The following is a 23,108-nucleotide window of genomic DNA, read 5'->3' on the forward strand; positions in this document are numbered from 1 at the left end:
TAATTACCACACTCATTTATTCATTTATTCAGCAAGGGAAAAATTCCCTCTGTCAGGGAAGCAGAAACACCGCATTGAAATGCAAACAGTACCTCCATTAGAGGATCTTCTGAGAGGAGAGGAGGACAGAAAGATGCAAGGGAGATTTTTTTCTCTCTCTCTCCCTCTCTCTCTCTCTCTCCCTCTCTTCTTATCCTCCTCAAAAACCTTCCTCTGGATCCCAGCTTGTATCTTTGATGCGTCAAGCGTTGAGTTTGAGGCGGGAGCTGACAGACGGCTGTGTAATGTGGGTGTTTGCTGCATGTATCTGTAGATGTTCTGAGCAGCAGCAATATGAGAGCAAGAAGATATAATACCTGCACAGTTCAGTATAGAAATGATTGTACTTAGTATATTATAAGTCCATCTGATCAGCATCCCAAAGGAAAATTATGCACTCGATCTATTTTAAGTTTAAAACCCTTGAAAATCTGTAGCTTTCAGACTTCAGAGAGCGCAGCAGCAGTGGCTCATTCATATAGGTTACAATGTGAATTTTATTACAGTTTTTTTCACTGATTCAAAACATGATATTCCATTAAAATATGGCTACACTCATCTCAGTCCTATGCACAACCATATCGACCTTGTTAGTAGGCATGTGCATCAATTTCACAAATTTATAAGGAGGATTACTTGTGCAAACCGATACATCTGCCTGTGTACACATAAGAATTTGTTTTTCCGTGTAGGAGATATTAAAGATCCAGTGCGTAGGCTTTAGTGGCATCTAGTGGTGAGGTTGCAGAACTGAAAATTCTCCTGTGTGTCAAATGTGTTGGAGAACTATAGAGGCCAACACGAAAACACGAATGGCCCTATCTAGAGCCAGTTATTTTTCAGTTCTGGGTACTGTAGAAACAACATGGCGGACTCTCTGGAAGAGAATCCTCATAATATGTTGTAGGGCTGGGCAATTAATTGAAACCGACATTCAGAACCTCAAACCGACATAATCTTGCCCATGTTGGTAATTTCGTTTTTTGCTTTTACATTCTGTTAATACCTTCCCCGCTGTATGTCTGTCCCTTTAAAAACATACTACTGAATGTGTAGTCACGTGACTCCGCCCCGTCCAGTCCGCGACCTGGAAGCAACATGGAGAACTCAAACACTGAGCCAACTGAGCAACTTGACTAACTTTTACCAAACAGAAATGCCGTGTCCGTCGTTTGGAGACATTTTAACTTTTGTGAAGATGACACCGAACAGAAAGAAATTGAATGTAAACACTGCAGAAAAACTGTTTCAACAACTGAAGGTAATACCAGCCATATATTTTAGCAGTTGGAGCACAATCACCTTACAAAATATGAACAGCGCACGGCTTAAAAAACGGAAGAGACTGACGAAAACCCAGCAACAAGTGCCTCCACAAAGCAGCAATCAATAACAAGCATTTACAAAGGCTACACAATATTCAAAATATTGAAATATTCAATAAATAACCATTAACAGTTCATCTATGTGTTTCCTTCAATAATTTTAAAATCACAAGATAATATGTCTACTCTTTCACTAGAAAAAAATACCCCAGCTTCAATAGTTGAGCAAAAAAAACAAATCAAAATGGGCGTTTATTATTCATAATTGAGGTAAAATGTCGCCCAGCCCTAATATGTTGATATAAATGGCTTATTCTAAGCTAACGAAAACACAGCTATTCTTATTTTCAGGAAATTATACACTGATGAAAACATAATTATGCATATTACATACCATTTCTGCTGTTAGATGCCCCTAAATCCTACACACCAGACCTTTAACACTTTAAGAGATCTTTGTTTTGAGTCAGTGTCACACCCATCATACAATACGCCTTAAAATGCCTTAAAAAATGCCATGTGTATAAAAGCCATGCAGCCAAAGCAGCAAACACAATATGATTTGGTTTATTTTTGTTATGACACAAATAAAACCAGTTGGTCAGTCGCTCCAAACAAAACTCAGCCACTGCATCCAACCCCACCTCTCTCTGTTCTTTCCAGAATGGCTCCAGTGAGAAGCGGGAGGTTCGTCAGTTTCAGTTCACGGCGTGGCCTGACCACGGAGTACCAGAGTACCCGACCCCCTTCCTGGCCTTCCTCCGTAGGGTTAAGACCTGTAACCCGCCTGACGCCGGACCCATCATCGCCCACTGCAGGTCAGTAGCAATGTTTTGTTGTTAGGGTTGGTTAAAATACTTCTGTTGTTCTGGGATCCAAAGTGTTTTTAAACTTTTATGCAAACTGGCATTTCCGTGCCAAAGTGGGACAGTTTTATGTCCCCCTGTGGTTAGCTCCATGCCACTAAAATGAAGCCTAGCCCTACACGTGGAACAACAAAATGGCAGAGCTCCTGTGTGACTGCTATTATACATTGCATAACACACATTATACAAACACACGCTCTCTTTCTTTACCCGATCCTTCATCTTTTTTCTTTTCTCCATTGGTCACATCATCTTTCTTTTTAAGGCATCCCCTTTTTTTCTGTGCTTTTATGCTCTCCACCTCTGTCTCTTTTTTCCCTCTCTGTGAAAAGCCTCACAGTAATCCCTTCCCATCTTTTTTGCTTCTCCCTTTTTGCTCCTTAGCCCTTCCTCCTTTTACAAGCGATATTTCTCAAATGGCTTATTCAAATTGAAACCTTCCTTTTTGTCAAGATAAGAAGACTTCGCTGAGTCCAAAGCACTACACAATAGAGCTGAAATTTGACAGCTTGCTTCGCTCAGTCTCCATCACTGTCCTCTTGTTGTTCTATCTGTCATTTTTAGATGTTTCTCCATTCCCTCTCAAGCTTTCACTATATCTCTCTGTTTTCCTCTCGATCTCAATTATTTAAAATGTGATGCCACAACAAATCTACAAGCCTTACTTGACAAGTATAATCTTTTAATTCTTTTAATCGTTAGGAGTGAGAATAACTGTAAATTACACACACAGCACCCTGAGAGGATAAAACCCTAGAAATAAATGCAGAAGAGATATTATTTGTCATTAAACACACCTCCTAAATCTACCATTTCTCTTTCTTTTCATTCCCTTCCCTCCTCCTGTAGTGCGGGTGTCGGCCGGACAGGTTGCTTTATCGTCATCGACGCCATGCTTGAGCGCATCAAGCACGAGAAGACGGTCGACATTTACGGCCATGTGACGCTGATGCGCTCGCAGCGGAATTACATGGTGCAGACGGAGGACCAGTACAGCTTCATTCACGATGCACTGCTGGAGGCGGTGGCCTGTGGCAACACTGAAGTGGCTGCCCGGAGCCTCTACTCCTACATCCAGAAGCTGGCCCAGGTGGAGAGCGGCGAGCACGTAACTGGCATGGAGCTAGAGTTCAAGGTACAGGAAGTGGAACAATTTTTTAATAACATGGTCTAACTGAAATTATGGGCTTTTATGCAGAGATTAAGCTCTATCTCTTTACTATTTTCAGTCGGAAAATCATGTCTGTGTTTGGCAAAGTGTTTCAGATTAACCATTACCGGGGTTTGACATTTAAATTATGGGACAGGCAGTATTTACCAATTAAAAGGCACCAATTAAAATGTACAGCTCAAAAACTCACCTCACAGACTAAGCTGACCTGGAGCTAAGATGGTTACAAATATTATGCTATTCAGATCAGCAACAGCAGACATGTTAGATCAGTGTCTCTGTTAACTTTTCACTCTTTGAACTCTATCAACTTTGGACATAAACCACAAAGTTCTATCGCCTTATCGTCAGCAAATGTAAGCCTTTTAAATGAGGCTCGCTGCCAGTTTTATCTTCCAAGAAGTTATTTTGGATGCAAATTCAATTTCTTCGCCTTTCGTATTTTTTGCTCCTCATCATTATTTGCTGTGTGCTTAATTGCTGGTTGCAGTAATGGCTTTTTGATTTATGATCATGCATTTCTGATACCCAAACAAAACATACAGTGGTTCTTGAATAACAAACGCGCTTCTTGGGAGAAACTGTGATCCTAAATGGGGAGACTGGGGAAGGCGTATTATGGATGATTACTGTAGCTGATTGGAGGAACTGGGAGAATAACATTTCAGTCAAGTGAAGATGCAGTTTACAGAAAATCCTTATTGCTCAAACAAACTGAGTTAGGAGTTAAAGGAGAGGCAGGTTGGTTGTTTCGTTCAGACATGTTGGAAACAAGTGTATAACACAGTGAGTTTGAAGAGTTAAGGATTTGAGACACTTTTCTTGAAGATGTAGTACCTTCCAGCCCCAGGTAAGTAGAGTATAGAACAGCAGCCTTATTTACATGGCAGCTATTTGTCAGTGTATGCTCTACATGCTGCCCAAGATCTGAGATGAACTAGACAGCATATCTCTTCTACTTTCTTGAGTTTCACTTCCATGGCTTAATCACTTAGATACTCACTGAATTATTATATTTTCGAAGCTAGAAAATGGCAATAATGAAGCCCTTCATTGTACAGCCCCAACGTACATTTTGGAGGATTTGGAATAATATGCTTAAGAAAAGAAATTGGGTTTAATCTAGCAGGCACAAGACAAAACATTTTGGCTGGAAGCAGCAGGGATTTGAGTTTAGGTTTATGAAAGAAAGAGTGTACGCTTCCTTAGAGAAATCCATGACAAAGCAGTTGGTGAGGATAAACAGCCAGGCACTGTGTTTACGTAGATCTCCATTAGAGATCTTAACAATCATCAACTTCTAAACTCACCTCGGCTTAGACGCTCCAGTCAGTATCTGCTGACCTTGAATTGCACACAGCCTCACTCTCAAATCATCCATCATCTTCCCATCGCCATTCACCAACATGGCCCCCCTGCCAAGAAACAATAATAGTGCTGGTGTGTTTCGACCTTTTTTTTTTAACTCACTGGCGCACAACGGTGATGGAATCTCCATCGCCATCTGTAACAAGGATAATGCTGAGCTGGCGTCAGGAGTCAACCGGGGATTAATAACGTCCACGCTACAGTCAGGGTAGAGAAGAGAGGTGTGTGCGAAGAGGGGTGGTGGAGCTAAGTAATTAATACTTGATGATGACAAATGGAGGTGGATGGCAGGGCAAGTGGAGGGAGGAACGTTTGGCTAATGAACAAAGGGACGACTGTATGCTAACTTGGCACTAAGGAAGTGATTCGACAGAATGTTGCACTATGGGGACGGGTGGGAGGGCATTGTCGTTCTCAGGTGGGAGACGGCGTCTTGCGGAGTTAAGCTGCGACTGGTGAGTTTCACCGGAGTTCAGGGGAGAGAATGAAGTGAGGAGAGGGACTTGTCATGGAGTTGTCAGACTAGTGCTTTCTGGCATATGTGCATGAATAACAAGCATGTTCGGGGAAAGATTTATGCACAGAAGACGCTTGTGCACACAATACCCTTCCAAGAAAAGTATCCAGCAACATGCAGTACACAAATCATTCCATGAACAAAAGCAAAGAGCTACTGGGAAATAGCGAAAGAATGATTTGGAACGCAGCAGCGGAGTTTTAATTGGGATCCAAACAAGAAGACAAAGATGGTCTTTGGTTTTAAATAAAATTGATGGTGACAGTTTACCAAAAAAAAACTTCTGAAGGCATTGTGTGGCATTGTAGCTGCATTATAAGCATTATTAAAACATGTATTGTTTAATTGTTTGTTAGGGTTATGGCTGGGGTAGGTTCGGATAAGGATAATCACAGATTTGTAAGCCCCATGTTGTGACATACACCCAATATGATTATCCCTGTTGTGGTGAAACATCCCTAATGTACATCAGCTCTTATCCTCCAAACAAAAAGATACACTGTACTATAAATGGGAGAGGAACTGGCAACCGTGACCAGAGAGTACCCAACAGTAGGTGCTTCTCCGCCCTGTTAGATGACAGGTTGCCAGGTTTGGCTCTGTTCCCCGCACCCTCTGCGGTGTTTGGTGGCGTAGCCGAGGGCCTCTTTAGCGCTGCCAGGCCACCTCAAGCCTTTCCAGGTGCCTTTGTGAAACACAGATCAAAGGGAGGACAGTAGCAAGGGATGAAGGGAAGGGAGGGGGAGAAGGGCTGGACGGACTCCAAGTAGCCACTGACACAGAGGTACTGGCGCTATAGGGAAATTAGAGTGAAAGAGAGGACAACGCTCTAATGGGGAAGAGAGAAATGATAACTTAGGCCTTGTTCACACTGAGTTTCAAGGAGAAACATTTTGACTTTGTGCATTTTGACAACTGTTAAGAGACAAGAAGTCCAGGAACTAAACCTGCATCCCCGCCTACTTTTTAGTAGGGTCAGGGAAGGGGAAACTCATCTTTTTCTCTCCACCCTCTTGCGATGCTACTGGTGTCTTCAGTTCGCCACGCTTTTCTCTGTCTGAAAGGGGCCCTAGACAATCTGATTAGGGTGTCTTCCATTTGCAGGCAAACTCTAACAAGCAAGCACACACACCCACACACACATAGACGCTTTGTTGAGACATTGAAGCCAAGAGGAGGCGATCATAAGACTTGCTGACCCACAAACTCACACTGAGGTCCCTGTGACGATGATGATGTAGCAGTACAGCTTTTCATTTGATCATTATGCTGTGTGTGTGTTTGTGTGTGTGTTTGTCTTTCTGAGCATCCCTTTGTGAGTCTACGTTTTATGCACACATACAACACTGCCATTATCAAAGGCACTGGTGACCCACTTTTAGACGAGTTTTTAGTTTTGTGCAGACTTGATCCAGAGGCTTGTTAGTCTGGGTGTGTGGCATATTTTCCATTGTTGCATCTGACCCTGCAGGACCTCACAAGTTGCGGAAGGGGATAAAGTTTTTGAATTGCTTTCCGATAAATATATTCTTGATAAACAATGTCCCTTTGAAGCTGTGTCATCATCGGCAAAACATTAGATTGGGTGTGCTTTATTACTTTCTGTCATTGATATACTCCTCTCTTTATCTGTCCCGCACCTGTCCCCCCCCTCCTCCTCATCTCTCCATCTCTCCTCCTTTTATCATCCTCTCCTGCTCTTCCTTCCTCTGTCTCCGCTTTTCATGTCTCTTCTTTCCTTCTTTCTAACTACCGTGGCTTTTGCCATTTCATTCCCTCTTCCCCTCAACACTACTTTCTTTTCATCCTCTTTTCATCTTTTTCCTCCTCCGTACCTTTCATTTCACACTTTCTGTGCAACATCTTTTTCCTTCTGTGTTTTTTTTTTCTTGCCTAACTCTATTTCTGTGCATTCCTTCCCTCCGTTCCTCCGTTCCTCCATCTATCCCTACGTCTTTCTCCTCTAGCGTTTGGCCAACTCCAAAGCCCACACGTCGCGCTTCATCAGTGCTAACCTTCCCTGCAACAAGTTCAAGAATCGGCTGGTCAACATCATGCCCTACGAGACCACGCGTGTCTGCCTGCAGCCAATCAGAGGCCTGGAAGGATCCGACTACATCAATTCCAGCTTCATTGATGGATACAGGTAGGCAAACACATGCCAGCAGGATGTGTTTGCATTATGATGCCATTACTGTTTTGTTTTGGAGGGGGGTTCTATTGCCAGGAAACATCTCTAATAATTCAAGACATAATTTAAAACTTTCCTTCCTTAGAGGTTAAACTTAACGATACGTTCGTAAGGAGATAGTACAGCACATTAAGTGAAACAGGGATATGATTTAGATGTGATGAAAGATGCGTAATGCAAACTGCATTTCGTCTTCACAATCCCCAGGATAATGTAGTACTTGTTAAAAGCTATCACTCAGTCCTTTTCAAGGATGTATCAGGTGTCAGTGTTGTTCTCAGAAATTGCATCAGTGCTTTAAAAAAATAGTACAGATTAATTACACAAGCCACACATAACTGGGTTTAACATGGTTTCACTGTATGCAGGCAACAGAAGGCCTACATCGCTACGCAGGGCCCTCTGGCAGAGACCACAGAAGACTTCTGGAGAATGCTCTGGGAGAACAACTCTACTATTGTAGTCATGTTGACCAAACTAAGAGAAATGGGACGGGTAAGACATAAATACACACAGACACAAACATTTGAATTATGTTATTTTTTTTAACCTTTTTTAATGTTTCAAAGAGTGAAAAGGAAAGAAATGTGCGAGTAAATCTTCAGAATATAGATTAACAGAGACCACTGATTTGCTCTAACAGGAAAAATGTCACCAGTACTGGCCGGCAGAGCGCTCTGCCAGGTATCAGTACTTTGTGGTTGATCCCATGGCAGAGTACAACATGCCCCAGTACATCCTACGAGAGTTCAAGGTCACAGACGCCAGGGTAAGACATACCTGAGAGTGTTAGATGTGGATTGAGTGTGGATTGAGAGGGTTGTGAGGTGGGACCAACAAAGTAACACCAACAAAATCATAGACAGTAAAAAAACACATATAACGGTATCAACAGTAATGGTGTCATGATCCTGGGTTTTGGTTTCATATTCTGTTATTTTGTGGACTTTGTTTCTGAGTTTTTCTGTTTGTGTTCCTTGTTTCATGTTGTTTAGCTCATATTGAATCTGCTTCCTGTTTTATTTTGGAGGTTCTCTCCTCATTTCCTGTCTTTGTGTGTTTTCCGGCCTGTTTTCTGCCACACCTGTCTCGTTAAGTCATCTCTGTTCCCTGAGTCTTCCCTTCACACCTGTTCTGTATTAGTCTTGTCTGCTCCACCTTTGTTGTCAGCCAATCCCGGTTTCACTCCTTTTGCCCATGTCTTCCTACTCCAGCTATGTCTCGTTCTTGTGATTAGTCTTCTGTGTATATATACTTGTGTGTTTCCCTTTGTCCTTTGTCAGTCTGTCTATCACAGGGCTGACACATAGAGACAACCATTCACACTCGCATTCACACCTACAGCCAATTTAGAGTCAGCAATTAACCTAGATGGCATGTCTTTGGACTATGGGAGGAAGCCGGAGTACCCAGAGAAAACCCACATTAGAAATACACATATGAAAGTATTTTGTAAATAATCCAACACCTCTTAAATCTTTCACTTTTTTTCTGTTCTCACTTTGTCTCCTCTAACGCCATCCGGTTACCTTTTCACTATCCATCAAGAGTAATTGCTCTTTTTGTACACTTTAATACAGTTAGGGTTACAGATTCTGTCTTTATTGCCTTACAATTTTAAGTGAAATTCATTTGCAAAAAAGGACACAAAATGTGCAATAGTTAAAGATTAACTTGACTGACAGAATTATCATTTATTTATTTATTCTAATTTTCTATAGATATCACATTAATTTTGTCATTATGAGCTGTTTTGGCCATGACAATAGTGTAGTGAAAACCTCCTATCACACCAGCCCTAATAGTAATTATAACATTTGTTCAGAATGAACTGGGTAGTTATATATTATAAAAATGAGATGCAAACAATGTATGTGTCTTTTTCTTGGTTGTGTAGACATAACCAGTAAAACACGACACCTTGATTTCAACTTAAAGTTTTTGTCAGTACTTTTGTTTTGAATTGTTGTGAGCACTTTTGAACATCAGCAGTAAATATTAGGCTTTTAAAATCACTTCCTCAGATTCAAAGAGCAAGGGACTCTTTAAAGATTCTCGATTTTATACTGACATTCATTAGCAGTACAATAATCATTCAGTATACAGAGACACCACTTTTTCAGGAGCCTCAAATGACCAGAAGCAACGCCAAATACCAAATTATGCTGTAATTTCCACAATTGCACCGTCGACCCACCCTTCACTGAAGTGTGGGAAATGTAGGAGACTAAGCAGGTTATGGGAAAGTAGGTCACATAAACACAGAAACATCACAAGTAGATGATATTTTTTTTCCTCAAAAGTCCCGAAAATGGCTCTGATATTTTTATTTTCCTCTGTAGTCAGATGGGTTTCTACACAAAATAACACCATGATGACTTTATGTTGAAAGGAATTTCACTCAAATATTAATGAAAGTTCACAACCAACGTGACTTTTCTTGCCCCAAACTGTTTATAGCCGACTCCACACCACTGTAGCGTAGTTATCTTTTCACCTCAGGATTTCTTTTTTGGGTCCAATTAGGTCGGACAGTTTGAAGCAGCAGCAGCAGGAATAAAACCGTTTCCTCTCTTTGCCAAACAGGCTGACATATCCAATGATTTCCCAGGCGGTGTGGCAGCTAGTTAGCAGTCATCCTACTGGTATTAAGAATATTAATACATTATATATCCACACACATATACACATGAACACAAATGGACACAGTATCCACAGTGTGCAATCAGACCTAAATTCTGTTTAAGCTGGTATGCCGTCACCACACACACACACACACACACACACACACACAAAAACACTTATACTTTTTTCTTTATACATAACCCGTGCAGTGTGCAGAATTCCTCTCTTAATGGGCTCAAACACACACACTCACACACAAATGTGCAGACAGGCTGACTTTCTCCATGCTAATTTGATATTCTCAGCACAAATATACACACTCATGCATACACACACATACCTCTTTATATTTTACATACATTTACGACATGTATGTTTTAACCCCTGTGAACACACATACACACATTTCGTTGGGCTAAATCATCAAAGCAATGCAACAGCAGCCAACAGCTTCATGAAAGTTACAAAAACAAACCAGAGAAAGAATGTTATAGTAGAGATACAGTATATGGATGTGTGAAAGTGGAGGTTAGGTTGATGCAAATTGTACATGTAGCTCCGTGTGGTTGGTTTTTAACCCCATTTTGCTGAATGTGTATGCATATGAATGTGTGTGTAAACTGCGGTTAACCCCCACATACCATACCATAGATTACACAGATGTGCATGTGTGCTTATGTGTTTGTATATGTATGACAAGGAGTGTGTGTGCGTGTGTGTTCGCGTGTACATCGCACGCCTCTGCGCAGTAATAGCATAGACTCCACGCCTCAACACTCACATCTAGCGAGCCAGTCACGTATTTAATCACACAATTTGACACGCCGCGTGGGCCCTCAGGTTGTGTGTTAAATTTTCCTCTCTTTTTTTTTTTTTTTCCCCCCTCTCCTCTCTTTCTTCGGCGTGCTTGGGTTATTGTGTTGTTGTCTTTGCCCCTCTTTCACTTTTAATCCCCCCGCTGAGGCAAAATAATGTTTTTGAGATGAAAAACAAAGGCGATGAAACAAAGGAAACATGCGATGCGTCATAAAACAGGGAAAGTACATGGAGCTTAGCTTATTAGAATCTAAATCACTGTATTTGTCAAGTGCAATAAATGTACAGGAATACATCTCAGTGGCATCAGTAGGTACCGCCACACGCTACAGCAGGACTTTGCATCAAGAGTGCAAAGATTCAAAAGACTGATTATATAGATGGTTTGACATGTAGTTGCTGCAGATGTCATACATTCAGCAGTCAGTCGCCATCTGCATTTAGCATGCTAGCATTAGAGATGGATGCTTAGCTCATGGCAAACATCAAAATGAATGAATAAATAGAATGCAATACAGTCACATGACAACATACATGATGAATATAGACCCTAAGGTACTTGTTTACTTCAACACTTAATAATAACTCATTATGATGTATGTTGTTTTCAAGAGCAACGCATGAAGAAAGCTCTCTAAGAAATCCATTGTTAGTTTTATGTTTTGACAATTGTTGTCACCTTTTTTTACATTTGTTTATTCTTTTCCGTAACATCTTATCCTGTTGGGGGTCGCAGGGGGGCTGGAGCTTATCCCAGCTGTCATTGGGCGAGAGGCAAGGTACACCCTGGACAGGTCGCCTGGCTATCACAGGGCTGACACATAGAGACAGACAACCATTCATGCTCACATTCACACCTATGGACAATTTAGAATCACTGATTAATGTAGCCTACATGTCTTTGGACTGTGGGAGGAAGCTGGAGTGCCCAGAGAAAACCCACGCTGACAAGGGGAGAACATGCAGGCTCCGCACAGAAGGGCTCCCCCACCCTGGGAACCAGGATCCTCTTGCTGTGAGGCGAGATTTTGTTGTTCTCTCTGCATACACTATACTGACATGATAAAATTTATACACCTAATCTTCCATTTTGTTACTGTGCTGGACTGGATGGTCATTAAAACTAGAAAAAATGTAACTTCCAGTCATTTTGGGGGCGTTTAGATTGCTCACCTGGTAGAGCATGTACCAGGAAGGCTCAGTCCTTAACACAGTGGTCAGTGTTTTAGCATGTGCCCTTTGTTGCACATCATCCCCCCTCTCCCGCCTTTATCGGCTCTCTTCAGTTTTCACTATCAAATAAAGACAAAATGCCAAAAAAAATCTTGAAGTTATTTTTACCCAGCAGCCAGTGTGTGCGGTTAGTAATTCTCATTTGCACGAACTATTACAGAATAAAAGAGCACCTCCAGTCTCATGGTGGTTACCTGACAAAGCATCTACTTCAGGAGACAAACGAAACCGCTGTAATCCATATTTTCAGCAGTGTGTTCTCATCAGAGGCGTGTAATGCCACCATGAATGTATACAGTTCTTTCCTGTGTGTTTTATAGCCTGTCTTGCATTGGAGGCAGTGTGCACTGCTGTTTGCAGCTCAGCTTCCAGCCATTCTAAGGTTATAGTGAATTAGACACACATTGGCTACGGTTACATGATGGCCTCTCATTCGGAATGAAATGAATCTGAATGAAATCATTCGGAATTAAAGTGTTTCCATGTAGTTTACATGGGAAATATTCATTCCGAATGAGGGTTTACACGGAGATCAGTTCAATCGCCTTTATTCAGGTCTGCGCAAGGTTTGGGGCAGGGAAGGTTTCTGATTGGGTAGGGGGCGGGGCGGATGTTACGTGTTTACGTTTACCGGAAGAAAACACTGTAGTCCTCGCTCCGGATAACAAGATGCTTGACGACACCGTTATTAGTGCCTTTTTCGGGCGTGTTTTGCTTATATTCTTAAAGCAGCAGTACAACAACAACCTTGTTCTGCTAATGCTTCATCTGTTGAGCAGGAGAAGGGAGATAGAAGACCGTGCTGTGGCGAATGGAAACCGGTGAGTGCAACGAGTCCGACTGCTCTAGCTCAGCCTGTTGCTATGCAGCCCGTTGCTATGCGCGCTATATACGTCATCGCACCAGAAGGGCAAGGAAATGAGCGTGCGCAGAAAGACCGGAATGAACTTAAAGAGGAATGAGTGTATACATGCACACAAAATTCTTTCATTCGGAATGACAAACGGAATAAACCACCCCCTTTAATCGGATATAATTTTCAATCGGAATGACCATTTTTCAATCGGAATGACCGTTCATTCCGATTGAAAGTGGAATAAAACTGTCCATGTAAACGTACTGACTGATTGTTACCTTTCTGTCTGCCATTTCAGCAGCTCTGTGCATAAATGTAATTTGTTTATCATTATGAAGCTGCTCAAACAAGTGCAGAGAATTTGCTATAGGGGCAATGTAATTCTGTTTTACCTGTTTTTCATATTACATTGATTCTATAACACAGTGTGGGGCAAAATTACTCGAAACCTAATTTTCGGGTCTATAATTCTACACCATGTAATAGCAGGATAACAAAAAGGACACATAGATTCCACTTTACTTGCTAAATGAGTATTAATCGTATCGTGCCTATGCGGTGTGAACAAATGGGAACAGAATGTGTGAGAGTGACACATCTTGTCTGAAGCAGAGTCTGCTGCACAGATAAGTGAGAAACAACTGGAGAAATGAACACCTGGTTGTCTTAATTGCTGGTGGCATCAAGCGGACAGCTCGTCTCACAATGCAAAAATTGCCTCTCTCCACTCGCTTGTCTTGAGAAGTGTTTTCTCCCCGATACAACTTGAAAAGAACTTTGTTTACAAGGACACAAGTATCGACTGTGCATTCTCAGACTTGAAGATCAGTGCTCTCAAAATAAAGCAGATCAATTTGCTTGTCCTCGTGTGATGACGCCCAATTGTTAAAAAAAAAAAAAAAAAAGATGTATTTAAATGTTTTTGTTTGCATTAGAGGCAAGCGCAAGTGCACCACTAACACAAGATTATAAGAATCGATTTAAGATTAAATTGTTAAGATTGACATTTTGTCTAGCGGGGCTTGTCAGCGTGTCCGGGTTTTTATTTTCAATTTTCATCGTCCAATCCCACCTCCTGCTCCGTCGGTCCCCAGCTCTTGCTTCTTACCTTCATCCATCAGGTCGCTCTATCGATCGCATCACAGGATTATCCTATTCAACATGGTGTCTGGGAGAAGACGCTTGTCATGGCAGATACACTATTGATTAGCTTTAACTAGGACCTACTCGTGGCTCACACACACACACACACACTCACTCACACACACAAAAGACACGACAGGAGAAAATACAGACAGTTGGGTTGAAGGTAGAGAAGCTGGGTGGGAGAGGAGAGGACGCGTTGTCCCTCCGTGGTGAGATGTGTGTGTCATTGTGCATTTATTCATCTTTGCTGTGTTACTCTTATGAAGAAAAAATCATCAACAAATACTGTTTCATTTTAAAAGGACAATAAGATGTTACGGCCTCATAGACCTTTTAGCAACATTGCATTATCTGCGTTGTGTTCTTGAAATGATCCGAAGAGTGTGGAGTGTAAAAAATATATGAAGAAAGATGCTCCTCTGACCCTTATTTCATGCACTCGTTGCTTTTGCTTTATTTCCTCTTCTTGCTTTTTACAAATGTCCTCTCTTCTTTTTGCTTCTTATTGTTACTTTACACAGTCTACACCTCACTTTCCTTTCTCTGTATTTGCAGGACGGTCAGTCCAGGACAGTAAGGCAGTTCCAGTTTACTGATTGGCCGGAGCAAGGCGTGCCCAAATCTGGGGAGGGATTCATCGATTTTATCGGCCAGGTGCATAAAACCAAGGAGCAGTTTGGACAGGATGGACCGATCTCTGTCCACTGCAGGTAACGGGTCTCACTGTCACGTTGAAGCATATTTTCTGTACCACACAGCACACAACTTTTTAGGTTTTTAAAAAGTGGTGTGATATGCCGAATTTCCAGGGACTGCAACTTGTTCGCCCCAAACTGCACCCCAAAGACGCCCTCTCCTTCTTGAAAGAGATATAAGGCGAGATTAAATCAATCCTTAAGGTGGTTATTGTTTTTGCAGCGCAGCACCTCCTGCGGTGCAGCTCTAACAGCATCATCAGATACGATCCCTCCTCACCTTTTAGCCACCGCAGTACACTCCCACCGCACCTCCACGGGCCCATCTCCTCCATAATTGATAAGGCTGAGACGCGGCTTGGCATTTGCAAAGAGGAGGCGCATGAAATGATATAGCCATTCTGTTTGGTTTTTATGATAGCTCCGTGATGCATTTTTATCACCTTGGCTGTAGCTTCCAAGGTAACCTTCATCATTAACTTGACACACCGGACTCAGGTAGAAACTTATATTTGGTAGTGGTCAACACCAAGGCCTCAGGTTCTTTCTTATTCATCAATAGACCTTGAGCGCGATTCATCTGAGTGAGTTTTTACTGTTTGTTGCCGGACAATGAACATCTTTGTTTTGGTATGCTCTGTGAGTCTAGTGGAAAAAAAAGGGAAATGTCTATAAATTCCTTTCACCAAGGTACTTACCTGTATGTGATCAATTATACATGGGTGTTTCATGGTTTGGCATTCAAAGCAGTCGGGATACAACCGTAGTGTCAACAAAGGTGTTAACACGCTGAATAATTCCCTCGCTGTCTCATAAACATGGTTTACTCGTGGAACAGATTAGGTGTCACTTTTTCTCGACATTTCGGTTGCACTGGCGCCATGACATCATCAAACATAACATCACCTCTCCGGTATTAAAAAGCAATGATGTCACCAGCCATGAAACGGCCCCCTGGGAGTTGTAAGATGTGTCAGGGAAGCTCCAATAAGTCTGAGTTATTCCTGCCTTCTATGAGCCCTAAGAGTTATTGGTAGGGGGGAGAGAGCTGTCTTAAAGCGAGAGGATGGGTTATTGCAGGAGGAACTGCGGGACTGGAGTATTAAACTGGACTGCAGGAGTCACATGACTGTGTTGTATTCAGCTGCCAAACGCACAGTTAAGGCATCCTTGACTCATCTCGGTGAACTTTTGGAGCACCATAAGAGGATTAACGCAGAGCGTCTGCAGCCCACAGTGTAGTAAATCATTAGAATTTTGTGCTGTTAATCGGGTACTTAAGTCACCTGCAGCCCTTTTAAATACTTTGTGGTAATTTTGTACTTTTTAAACAAGCGATTTTTCTCCGAGAGTAGATGTCACTTTGGGTAAAGGTAGATATCTAATTTTGGAGAGAAGTTTCTCTTGAGTAATGATGTGAAAAAAATGAATTAAGCTTTCGTTGGTTTCTTTGTCTGTCACTACCATAGCCACCTCCTGCTCCTCCCTATCATCCTCCTCTTCCTCCCTCCCTCCTCCTTCAGGCTTTTCATCTCCAAGTGGAGAGCTTATGCCTTCCTTTTCTCTTACTCTTTCGTCTTCTGTCACTGGCCTTCCCCGTCTGTCATCCCTCTGTCTATTTCTTAATCCCCTCTCCCTCTCTCTTTTCCCCTCCATCCATCTATCCATTCTCCCGGCCCTCTTTTCTTCCATTCCCACCCTCTTTTCTTCTGCCTACTCCTCTCCCCTCCTCAGCCACTATCTAATAGACCCACATGCTTTTTGTCATTAATTGCCTGATTACTTCCTGTGAATGGGGACACCAAATCCTCTCAGTCTGCAGCGGCTCGGCGAGCCTTCAGATTTGGAGAGTCGATCTTCGTGGAGGGAGGGAGAGAGGGAGAGAGAAATAGAGAAAGAAATAGAGAGAGAGGAGCTCTGAGTGAGTTTAAGAGTCCATGTGACAGGCTGTGACCGACTCCCAGGAAGAGGCTTTGGGTGGGCTGAGAGATACTGCAGCATGGGGGTTGGTAGCGGATGGGTCTGTGCTGTTTTGGTGCTCATATGTTCTGCATGATTAGGCTCCATAACTACCACGTTATATATCATTTCATTTATTTTCAAATGATACAAGTCATCTTTTGTCCTACGTCTAGCTCGGTCCCCCAACAGGCACACACAAACCCGAAGTGTCAGCTAGCAGCCATCACTTTCATTCTTCACTCAACAAAATAGCATCGAAGGCTGGAAGGAGCCCAAATAAATCTGTTGTCATATCAATTATTGTTCCATTGGTGAAGTGGAAGTCATTTCACAGCAAAGCAGCTTAGAGAGGCAGCTCTCAAGTATTTCAGGATCTGAGTTAAGACTCAGTATTTCTGGAGAGCAGCAGCAGGCAGAGTTTCTCGACACATGGGAGGGGCTTAATGAGACAAAATGTTTGCTCGCTTGTTTGTGTGCCTGATTTGGAGTGCGCCTGTGTGTCCTTGAGGGCTTGTGTCGTGTTTGACGAGAACGTGGGCGCACATCAAAGTGGATTCACACATGCAGATTGCGTCCTTGCCATCGCCACCGTTTGCGTTACCCTGCCGCAGGATTCCTGGCTATCAAAGTTTCTGAACAGTTGATTCTTTCAGGCAGTCGGAGCTGCAGACGTACAAAGTTGCCCAGTGCAGCTTTGCAACAAAATCCTGTTGTAGATATAGCTTGCATTTTAGAAAGAAAATAGGATCAAAATTATTTAAAGATGACTTTTATTTGTGGGTCTTGGTTATCCTAATGTAGAGTCACAAAGTTACGAAGTGCATACGTGGTAAGAGACTTGTAAAGGTTGACCATTCAGCAGAGGTGGGGCCAAGTCATTGTTTTCACTCAAGTCCCAAGTCCAAAACAAGTCACACCCTTGCCATTCAGTTCAGACTGATCTATAACATCCTTATTAATTCACCTCATCACTGTGTGTTTCTAGTGCTGGCGTGGGCAGGACGGGAGTCTTCATCACCCTCAGTATCGTCCTGGAGCGAATGCGCTACGAAGGCGTGGTTGATATCTTCCAGACAGTGAAGATGCTCCGGACACAGAGGCCAGCCATGGTCCAGACTGAGGTCAGAGGTCACACAGAGACACAAACAAAAACATACTCTGCCTCTCGTTTTGGGGAACATGTAATTGTACTGTAGCAAGTCAATTAAACTTCAGTAAAACTCTACAAATACCATTTATGTAATCTATATCTATGACATTTGTTTTAATGGTCTGAAATTGCTAATCTGTCATTATTATTGTAAATTATTCAAACTACAGGCAAGATTTGTTTTCTGATGCCTTTTCTCTTGTATGTGTGTGTTTCTCTCCTACAGGATGAGTACCAATTCTGCTATCATGCAGCTCTGGAGTACTTAGGAAGCTTTGATCACTATGCAACGTAAAAAGCCATCTCTTCCCCCCAGAATCCTGTCGCCCCCCTCAACAGTCTCCTGAGCCATAGAAACTTTGAAATTTGAAACGACAACAGCAGACGATGATAACACCATCTCTAATTCAGACACACCAAACAGGATCCCAAAGTAGATTTTAAGAAACAAGACGCCCGACCAACCAGTGAAGAGTAATTCCAATTCGACTGAGAGACCCTTCATGAGGACGCGAGGGAAAATTGCCCATCACCAAGAAAAGAAAATCCTCACCGGAAGAGGAACCAGACGCTGTGGCTCAAGCTGTGGGGCGGGAATCGATCAAAGCGTCAGACTGCTTACCTTACCTCAAGTGTTTCAATGTGGAGGACATTGTAAACATTCGTGGACATTTCTCTTCTCAAAAATATCTCGTGATACAACGGTAACAAGCAACAGTTAATGAAGGAGAAGGCAACAAATCAGCGAGAGGCAGATGGATGTAGCCAAGACGGGGTGACTTTCTTGTTTTTTGATATGCCTGGGTGTAAAAGGGGGTTCAAGTATTTCTATCAACACATTTTGTGAGTGATATCCAGAGAAAATGACCAAACTGTGGTTGCCTGTGTGAACACAAACGGTTTTCCCCCAAACTCTGGTAAGACAAAAAAAAAAAATCTAAACAGCGGAAACATAACTAGCACGAGAACACTACCATCTAGCATCGAATAAACCTTGAGTTTTTTTACACTGTCCCACTAATGATATGCATAATTTGTGTGGAAAAACACTCAACTATTAAAGTATACATCACACAGCTGCCTGTTCTCAAGCGCTACGAGCTTAGAGACGGCGCTGTCAGTGGCTGTGGGAGAGAAAGCAGCACCACATATCTTAAGATCAGTTAGCTTCATGAATTGTGAACTTCAGTATCCCAAGCCAGGTAACCACAGTGATGTTGAAAAGTACCGCAGTGTATTGAAGAAGTGCCCCAGGAGTCTCGTGTCTCAGTCACCAGAGAAATTGGGTGGGGGGAGATCTCGGCTCTTGCAAGAAGCCGCGGCTGGGTCGTCTTGCGGATGGTTAAGGCGGGAGAAATGGCAACCGTGTCCCATGATTTTTTACAATCACTCCTCTCTTTGGAACCATTGCATCATGGGGCTTCGGTGTTAACATCCACCATTTTGAACAAGAGATTAATCTGGTGGGCGAGAAGCTTTGGAACAAACGGAACAACCAAACAAGGATCGCCCGCAAAGTCGGGGCTTTCTTTGTGTACAGTGACCAACGCTCATCATCATTGTTTCGAACTTTTTTGTCTTATGAGGAATTATCTTTTTTTTTTCTTCTTCTTCTTCTTTTGTTTTTACTTTCTGTCAAAACCAAACATGCTGCTTATCTCGTGTATGCTGTAAGTGTGACTCTTGAGGGAGAGGAAACTGACGAAACAAAAGATGCCAGCTCTGCTAACCGCTCGCGCCGGAGGCGGGCGTGACTGAAAGCGCATCCACATGACAACATCGTCCACTGGTCTTTCCCACCTCTCCTTTTCATTTTTTTCTCCAGCCTCCTCTATAATCATCATCGTTTAAGACACTCGAGAGTGGCAGAGGCCTGTTGCAGTTACAAAGCTGTGTGTTCATGTGGTTGAAAAATTGGCCTTTAGTTCCACTGTATGTGTGTTTGGTAACAGGTGGATAAACGAAGTAGTTGCTTTGGTTTTTTGTCCTCCGTTTTATAGATGATGTCTCTGTGGGTGACACAGCCAGACCAGGCAGCCATGTTGGATCTCGACGCCATGATGTGATAATGAAATTCTTCGGTACAAGTTACTTGCACATCCCTAAGGAAAAAAAGAAACTTGAAACAAATACCCCCAGAAACAACTGCAGGTTGGATTTGACGCACTAATGTAAATGTGTCTGATAAAAAAAAATATAAGGAAAAAAAAAATCGAGCTTTTGAAATTACCGGGTTTTCATTTTGAGATCAGTGCTTTGGTACAGGTGAGTGTACGGACTCTGTGGAGGTTTCCGACGGGTGTGCACAAAAACCAGAGCGATGGACAGAACTGTGTGTAATCTTTTCTTATTTCCAAAAAAGCCTTATTGTTATTGTAACATTATGAAAACATTACTGTTGTATTATGACGACTTATTTTACATTACATAGTTGACTTTTTATTTTCTTTTTTTTGGTTTAGTTTTTTAACAGAGATGTTGTATCACATTTTTTAAAATTAGCAGGAAAAGAGAAATGCTTATTTGTTCATATTACGTTAAAAGACATTCTATTTTTTCACTGTAGAAATGTTAAGTATAACATGTCTGTGTGTACGTGTGCATATATGTATGTGTATAAATATATATATATATATATATATATATATATATATATATACTGCACACTCACACATGCATATATATTTAAATGCAGAATATAAAGATATATCCAAACACTTAGTATTAATTACATTTTCTCCTCATCATCTTTTTTTTATACCAGCCAGTGCTCATGTTTGAAAATATGACTTTTTATTGGTTTCTCTTTGTTTGTTTGTTTTTTGTAATCTCACAAACCTGCGTTTCTCGAGGAAAAAGCAGAGGCGATGTCAGCACTACGCCTGAATCCTCTGCCTCCACTCACCGATGTTTAACTTCTACCCCCGGGGTAGATCCTGTGCCGACGAGGAGATGCCATTTTTAAACCTTGAGATTCTTTATTATCATTAACTTGTAGGCGTTAGTGTTCTTTTTGAGTTATTTTTGAGCAACTGTTGAATGATGAACTGGTTGAAAAAAATATCTAATCAATCAAAAATTTAATAATTGAACTTGCTATATCAGCCCAACTTGACGTACTGTACCTTGTATGATCATGTACAGACTACGACCCTCACGGTTTTTAAGAAAATCCTCTTCAGTTAGTTCTCTATTTTTTTTAACTTTTGTTATTTTCTGACATAATGTGGTCATTCATTTTGTTAGATATCCACTATGATCTAGAATATACCTGTAAATAAACAAATATATAGATTATATGTATTTGTATCATTTGACCCTCAAAAATCTCATATGTTGAGCAGGAACAGAATCACAGAGACCAAGGTTCTGCTCATATTACGACTTCCTGGTGTTTGTAAAGCCTGTTTTCTCTCCTTCCGAAATGTTCTTTCTCCAGCCCTTCTCCCTGGTCTTTAATTACCACTCACTTTTTTTCTGCCTTTAATTTCCCCTGCTAGCAGTTAAACTGGGAAACAAGCCAGCTCCTGTTCTCACACCTATAGCCTCAATGAGGGCATGCAATCAGCATCAGTGTTCTGCTGGTATAATTTAGCTGAGGATGGGAAGTTAGTCCACTCGCTAACCATTTGAATTGCTAATCAACCATCAATTCAAGGTCCTGCTACATCCTTATTCTCAGTGTGGTGGACATGAATTTTTTCGTGCCCCAGCATTAGCATGGGTCTGCTGGAAATAAGATGGACTTTCCTCTGTCACACCATGGAGCTACAGCAACTGATTCTGTTTAAATAATTAGACCTCCAGTCTCAAATTCTAACAAAATGGGGATTACACAGGTGTAGATTCTCAATTTCTCCACTGATGTGAGAAACAATAGCACCCAAAGGTGTTTTTCCATTCCTTAAAAGTTCTCCACAAATACCCCGAAAATCCCCAGCTGTCCAACTGCCTAAAATGCCAAGGTGTTATCCATAAATATATCACTGGCTGATGGACAAATGCAGCTAAGCTAAAGGCCATATGTAGTTCAGTTGCAACATGACATGCTGATTTATTTTCTCCCCGAGAGCATTTTTAAACATTGTATAGAACCATACTTTGTGTTTTTTTTTTTTTTATTATTTTGTTTGTTTGTTTTCGTTCAGCCATGTTTCATTGTGGGATGCAGAAAGAAATCAGGACTCAATGAAACAGAGCAGTGCGATGCAACCAAGGGAAGACCAAGACAACCAAAAACTTGCTGCAAATTCACATTTCCAGCACGTCATTTCTGAACAGTGGGAACCTTGAGATGTTTCATAATGAACTAAAATCCTGAAGTCTTTTGGAACTCGAAAAAAGACTGGTAGTAAATGGCCCAAAATGCCAAAACTGAATCCATGGAAGTCTTTGGAAAGCTTGTGCAATGTGTTACTCTTTTGACTTCATGTAAAGATGCTAGACTTTTGAAAAACAGACGCCAAATTTACTGGAATATGTTGCAGAATATTTGGGGGAGCGGGAGGGAGGGGACTAACAAAAAAAAAAAACAAAACAACAACACTAACAAAAAAAATTACATCAAAAAGAATAGAACATATACAGTACATACCGACGAAATGAAAAAGAACCCAAACTCAGCAAAATAGTTTTTCCTTTGTATGAGGGCCAAGTGCTATCACTTTCAAACTGTTACTTCTAACTGAAACAATAATTGGTTTAAAGCCACTGTGTATGTAGATATGTTGACTTTGTATTAAAGAAATGTTGTCTGAAAACCATCTTGCCTGTGATTTTTGGCTGTGATTCAACTGGATGTCTGAATCTCTGTCCACCGTACCTATATCCCAACCTGTTTGTAATATGCAAATAGCTGATAAGAGTTATTTAACTACAATACTTCAGTTGCACCATCACGCATTTTGTACATCAATCATTACGCTGGGACCTGCATTGAGAAAGTGATGAAGCACACAGATGGTGCACTTGTTTGTTGATAGATGGTTTGATTAGCTCCCTCCTATATTTGTCCACCAGCCTCTTCACAAACACATCCCGGCGGGTCCTTAAGCCCCTCTTCAAGCTCAATAAATGCCACCCAGACAGGCTTATATTGGTGCAGAGGTAAACCTTCACCTGGTGGTATTTGCTCTCTCGTCTATCTTC

The 23,108-nt window shown here is 41.7% G+C and overlaps 1 protein-coding gene across 9 annotated transcripts in view; it reads left to right on the forward strand.

The window, feature by feature from the left end:
• ptprsa (protein tyrosine phosphatase receptor type Sa) overlaps nt 1–22,717 on the forward strand; it is a 260,026-nt gene extending 237,309 nt beyond the window's left edge. For all 9 annotated transcript variants that reach the window (XM_049588106.1, XM_049588108.1, XM_049588107.1 and 6 more), the window contains 8 exons: nt 2,028–2,182; nt 3,080–3,365; nt 7,254–7,432; nt 7,846–7,972; nt 8,121–8,246; nt 14,709–14,863; nt 17,796–17,931; nt 18,187–22,717. In XM_049588106.1, coding sequence (XP_049444063.1) covers nt 2,028–2,182; nt 3,080–3,365; nt 7,254–7,432; nt 7,846–7,972; nt 8,121–8,246; nt 14,709–14,863; nt 17,796–17,931; nt 18,187–18,255 — 1,233 coding nt within the window. In that variant the 3' untranslated portion in view covers nt 18,256–22,717. The remainder of the gene's footprint in view (nt 1–2,027; nt 2,183–3,079; nt 3,366–7,253; nt 7,433–7,845; nt 7,973–8,120; nt 8,247–14,708; nt 14,864–17,795; nt 17,932–18,186) is intronic.
• Nucleotides 22,718–23,108: the final 391 nt, after the last annotated feature.

The sequence above is a fragment of the Epinephelus fuscoguttatus genome, linkage group LG10 (genome assembly GCF_011397635.1).
Source record: "Epinephelus fuscoguttatus linkage group LG10, E.fuscoguttatus.final_Chr_v1".
Taxonomy (NCBI): Eukaryota; Metazoa; Chordata; class Actinopteri; order Perciformes; family Serranidae; genus Epinephelus; species Epinephelus fuscoguttatus.